The sequence below is a fragment of the Medicago truncatula genome, chromosome 3 (genome assembly GCF_003473485.1).
Source record: "Medicago truncatula cultivar Jemalong A17 chromosome 3, MtrunA17r5.0-ANR, whole genome shotgun sequence".
Taxonomy (NCBI): domain Eukaryota; kingdom Viridiplantae; phylum Streptophyta; class Magnoliopsida; order Fabales; family Fabaceae; genus Medicago; species Medicago truncatula.
The window spans coordinates 2,804,749-2,810,748 of NC_053044.1; the positions used below are offsets into that span (position 1 = coordinate 2,804,749).

At 36.1% G+C, this 6,000-nt stretch overlaps 1 protein-coding gene across 2 annotated transcripts; it reads left to right on the top strand.

The window, feature by feature from the left end:
- The first annotated feature begins 83 nt into the window (after window positions 1-83).
- Window positions 84-5,798, top strand: LOC11416337 (disease resistance protein RPM1). 2 transcript variants are annotated; one of them, XM_039831263.1, is made up of 2 exons: window positions 84-3,098; window positions 3,891-5,798. In XM_039831263.1, exon 1 carries the CDS (start codon window positions 959-961, stop codon window positions 3,050-3,052), a length of 2,094 nt encoding a protein of 697 aa, XP_039687197.1. In that variant the 5' UTR covers window positions 84-958; the 3' UTR covers window positions 3,053-3,098; window positions 3,891-5,798. The 2 variants fall into 2 exon arrangements, with proteins under 2 accessions (XP_039687197.1, XP_039687198.1); XM_039831264.1 differs by having other exon boundaries at window positions 3,898-5,798.
- The last annotated feature ends 202 nt before the right edge of the window (window positions 5,799-6,000 follow it).

Below are 6,000 nucleotides of genomic sequence, written 5' to 3' on the forward strand. Positions count from 1 at the left end.
CCTGTTGAAGATTTCAATATGGGGTAACAACTAACAATAGCATAAAATAAAACATGCGTGATAACATTCAGTTGTCAAATTACTGAATAATAAAATGGGTTTGGTCTGTATACACCAACTTGATAAAACTAAACACATCACATTTGTAGGCTGATAACAAAAAACAATGGCATTCCTTCCTTTGACTTTTTAATCTTAATTTTTCTTCGCAACATTCACAGTTAGTTTTCCTTTGGCATATGAGATGAGACTGAAATGGCAGAAACTGCAGTATTATTTGTCCTGGGGGAAGTGTTGGAATTCCTAAAAGAAGAAACAAATCTCCTGAGTGGTGTGCACAAAGATTTTTTAGACATCAAAGATGAACTTGAGAGCATTCAAGTCTTCCTCAAAGATGCAGATATAAGAGCTGCAGATGAAGCAGACACCAATGATGGAATAAGAACTTGGGTGAAGCAGCTGAGAGAAGCATCATTTCGCATTGAAGATATCATCGATGAATACCTTCGGCTCATGCATAGGGCAAAATCCAATCCTTCTGGATGCCGTCAATCTTTATTCTGCAAGATTGCAAGCCTAATCAAAACTTTGATTCCCCATCATCAGATAGCATCTGAGATTAAAAACATTAAGATATCAATTCGTGGAATCAAGGAAAGAAGTGAGAGGTATAACTTTCAAATTTCACAGACACCAGGATCATCAAGCAGCAGCAACAGCAGTAGAGAGACGGACAATAGAAGATGGCATGATCCTCGGTTGTCTTCCCTTTTCATTGAAGAAACTGCAATTGTCGGATTTGAAGGCCCGAGGGAAGAATTGTCTGGTTGGTTATTGGAGGGCACAGCTGAGCGCACAGTGATTTCAGTGGTTGGAATGGGAGGTCTAGGAAAAACCACTCTTGCGTGCTTGCATCACCGTTTCTCAATCATTCACCGTGAGGGGGATATTGATCAACATGATGGAGGAATTTTGTAGCGAAACTGAAGGCCCTCTTTTGCAGATGTTACACAAAATGGATGACAAGTCACTCATTCTACAAGTGAGGCAATACCTGAAACATAAAAAGTATTTGATATTCTTCGATGATGTATGGCAAGAAGATTTTTCCGACCAGATTGAATTTGCCATTCCAAATAACAATAAAGGTTGTAGGATCATAATCACCACTAGAATGATGCAAGTTGCAGATTTTTTCAAGAAATCTTTTCTAGTTCATGTTCACAACTTGCAACTTTTGACACCAAACAAAGCATGGGAACTCTTCTGCAAGAAAGCATTCAGATTTGAGCTTGGTGGGCATTGTCCACCAGAGCTTAAGTTCATGTCAAAAGAAATTGTTCGAAAATGCAAGCAGCTACCCCTGGCAATTGTAGCCGTCAGTGGTCTACTTTCAACAAAAGCTAAAACCGTGACTGAATGGAAAATGGTGAGTCAAAACCTGAACCTGGAGTTGGGACGTAATGCCCATTTATCTAGTCTAACAAAGATTTTATCTCTGAGTTATGATAGCCTGCCCTACTACTTGAAACCATGCATTTTGTATTTTGGTATATATCCTCAAGACTATTCTGTTAATAATAAGAGATTAACTCGACAATGGATAGCCGAAGGGTTTATTAAATGTTATGAGAGACGAACTCCAGAGGAAGTTGCAGAGGAGTACTTGTCTGAATTGATTCATAGAAGTTTAGTTCAAGTCTCAATTGTTGAAGGGAAAGTTCAAACATGTCAAGTCCATGATTTATTCTGGGAAGTTCTCATCAGAAAAATGAAGGACTTAAGTTTCTGTCATTGTGTGCATGATGATGGTGAATCAATCGTGGTTGGAAGCACTAGACGCCTATCTATATCCACTAATCTCAACAATGTGTTGAAGAGCACTAACAATTCACATTTTCGTGCTATTCATGTTTTGGAAAAAGGTGGATCATTGGAGAATTTGATGGGTAAACTGTGTTCGCAGTCTAGCATTTTGAAGGTACTTGACATTCAAGGTACATCATTGAATCATATTCCTAAAAATCTGGGAAGTCTTTTTCACTTGAGGTACATAAACCTAAGCTATACTAATGTACAAACTCTTCCTAAATCTGTTGGTGAGCTACAGAATTTAGAGACATTAGATTTAAGAGAAACACTTGTGCATGAACTACCACATGAAATAAACAAGTTGGAAAAGCTACGGAACCTTCTTGTTCGCCATAGTAACTACAAAGGAAATTATTCTCTTTTGGGCTATACAACTGGTGTGAGGATGCAAAAAGGTATTAAAATCTTGACTTCCCTTCAAAACCTTTATCACGTGGAGGTAGATCATGGGGGAGTAGATCTCATTCAAGAGATGAAAATGCTAAGGCAGTTAAGGAGGTTAGGCTTAAGTCAAGTAAGACGAGAACATGGGAATGCCTTATGTGCTGCAGTAGCAGAAATGAAACACCTTGAATATCTTAATATCTCTGCAATATCTGAGGATGAAATCATCGACTTGAACTGTATATCATCCCCTCCCCAACTTCTGCGGCTACATTTGAAAGCTAGACTACAAAAGTTGCCTGATTGGATTCCAGAACTTGAGTGCCTTGTTAAGGTAAGACTGAGTTTTTCTATGTTGAACTATGATCCACTGCAGTCACTCAAAAACTTGCCGAATCTGGTTAGTCTTTGTTTGTGGGACAATTGCTATGATGGTGAAATTTTTCATTTTCAAAATGGAGGGTTTCTTAAACTGATGACACTGAACCTCCGTTGCTTGTATAAAGTAAACTCGGTTGTTATTGACAATGGAACCTTGCTCTCTCTCGAACATCTTACTCTGGAAAAAATCCCCCAACTGAAGGCGGTACCCTCTGGCATCAAACTCATGCATAAACTCAAAGATATTCACGTCACTGATATGCCAGCTGAATTTGTTGAAAGCTTTGATCCAGATAAAGGGCAAGACTACTCGATTATCAAGCATGTTCCTCTTGTATTCGTTCGTCACTCGCATGGCCCGAACTTATTCGATTATGACATACGCACTATTCACTCGTCTTCCAAGGAGTCATAATCAAATTGAGAATGCTCGGATGTCTAGCAAGTTTCAAAAGATGAAGGTGCCTTTCCTCTGATCATTCAACACTTCTCTTATTTATCTTTACATTTCGCTATTTCTTCACTATTCTTTATCTTGTATAGCTTTTCTTTTTATACACATTTTTCCTGTCTATATCAAATTTTATGTTACATTGCTCATCACATCTCTAACATTCTTTTGTTTTCCTATCTCTTTTGATTACTGATAAAAATAAAGAAGGAGAAATACTAAATGCAAGAATGAACTATCACAGAATTATAATGTTATTTGAAAGGAAAAAAAACTAACATTTTATGCTTTTGATCTTTTGTTAACACGAAAACAAAGTTTACTGACACATATATCATATATATATCTTCTTGCCACAAATAGGGTGTGAGAGGCAGAGAGATAATGGAAAATGTAGATCTACATGAGCTAGATCCATAGTATATATCCAAACAAAATCTCAGAGAGAATGCCAAGAAAAAAAAAAACAAATACATATCACTCACTATATCAAGTTGTTCCAGATACCCTTCCAAAAATTATAATACTCGGATCAAAGACTGCATATGTTTCAACCTGAACTACACAACACACACAGTAAATACTAAAGTTGGAATTTGAAACTTTTCAAGAATAAATTTGGTTATAACTTTAAATTTTATTGATTTTAATGTACTATATAAGTATTCTTGTACTAGTATTCAGTTTTACAGTGATGCTTCATTTAATTTGTTTAACCTTTTTTGAAAAAATTTAATGTCTTATTTCTTTAATTAAGTTGACAATTGTATGAGATAACTGACTAAATTGTTTCTCGTGTCAGTGGACAGACGTTTGGGTTCTTCGTGATACAGCTCCAAGATGACATATTTCGTTCTATGTTGCTTCAATTAAAAATAAAATGTTTCCTTCTCATCCTGCAATTATCTAGAAAAATGTGGATTCCATTCACTCACTGAGTGACTTTGGCTTTTGTTTTATATTTGTGTCATTGGTGGTGTTTTATAATTTGGTTGTAATCAAGACATTTCTTTCCTACTTTTGCTATGTTTGGTGTTAAGACTGGTGGGGGTTTTTCTTCTACCTTTGTAATAATAATCAAAACTATTGTTGTTAAAATCCTGATCAGAATCGTTAAATCCTACAGTTTTGCGACTTTGTTCTTCCTAACCAATCTGAATCTTAAGTGGAATCCTAAACTATGCAAAGTCTGTTCAAAATCGTTTATGTTTAAGCGATTTTGTTCTGCCTTATAATTGGCGCGTTCGTGATGCATGTAATATTGGTTTGTAGCATCTAGGTTTTGCGTATTTTGTGGAATTGGTTGTTTTATATTTAAGATTTGAGACTATTAGTTGTTAATGTTTAATCTTTGTTACCAGTTTGTTTTATGTTTAAGATTTGAGACTGAGTTGTTGATGTTTATGATTTGAGACTTGGTTGTTTTATGTTTGCAATAAGATTTCAAACTTTAAGTAGTGTATGCACTTTCTAGTTGATATTTAATATTATTTAAGTAGAATGCTTCGATTTTGGTCGCGATCTTCGATTTTGCGATCTTGCTATCCCCTTTTCGATTCTACAAAATCAATGCAGTAGAATCCTTTGATTTTGGTTGCAATTTTAGGTTTTGCGATCTTGCTATCATCTTTTCGATATGAAGCAAAATCTCAATTGTGATAACCTTGATCAAAACCACTTCATCTGAATGAATATGTTAACTTTGCTTACCAAGATTGATGCTACTATCATAATCTTGCTATAACTACAAATAACTGAATGATTTGAAGTTAATTGAGAGGACATGAATGTGTCTCAGCCAACCGCTTTCATCCATCATCTCTTCATTAAATTTGAAAACTGAAAAAGCCTTAATTGGCCTGGTTTCAGTTCAAATTGACCTTTTCGCCAGCTACTAACCGAAGTCAGACACTTTGCTCTTCATCTACACATCAAGTTTCATATTGCATACTTTCTAATATACGTAGATGATGACATGCTGCTTGTGTGGAATGAATCCAAGTTTCTGCAAGCGGTTCAAGAAATCACTTGCTTGCTACCACATTCTCTTCAAAGGATCGTGGTCCATCAGCTCACCTATTAGGTGCTGAAACTTTTCGTGATTCCAGTGGACCCTTCCTAACTTCTGTAAGCAGATATGAGCTACCTTGGCAGGTTCTAAACTGATTTCAACATCCATGGCCACTTCCTAAAGTCTGGTTGGTTCCTTGCATTATCTAACATCCATCACTCGGATTTTACATTTTCAGCCAACAAATTTTTCCAGCATATGCAATCACAAACTTCAGAAAGACATTCATGCATTGAAGCCTATTCTATAATGTCTCAAATCAACCATTTCACATGGAATTTATCTAATCAATGCATAGCTTACAACATTTTGTGATTCTGGTTGGGTATGTATGACGAAGAGACACTCAAGACAGAAAAAGTCATTTACTTTGGTCCCAACGTGATTTGATGATCTTGTAAAATGCAACCAGCAGAAAACAGGTGCAACTTATCTGTGTGCTAAATCCACATTCCATTCCACATGGAACACTTTACCATAGACTCAAGTCAATGGATCTCCCTCCATTTTGTGGGGGCATATAGGTGCTCTTCTTTAGTTAGTTATATTCAATCTTACAAGTTTATTTATTTTCAAAATACTATCTGTTTGTTAAGGTTGTATTTTTCTATTATCCATTCGTCATCCCTGTTTATTTTACAGCTTCTACATATTCAAACAACATATACGTACTCTACAACAATTTGAAATATACAAAATCGGCTATTTCTAATATGAACAAGCCATCAACTGGCAGGCCTCCTGACTAAACCACTTTCTTCCAATCACTGTGCTGCACAAGTTTTATGGACCATCTGATTGAGATGATTCATGGATCAATTAATGTATTCTACCGCGCCAG

What these genes read in the sequence shown, in the direction of transcription:
- LOC11416337 (XM_039831263.1), top strand. Translation starts at nt 959, where the DNA reads ATGATGGAGGAATTTTGTAGCGAAACTGAAGGCCCTCTTTTGCAGATG.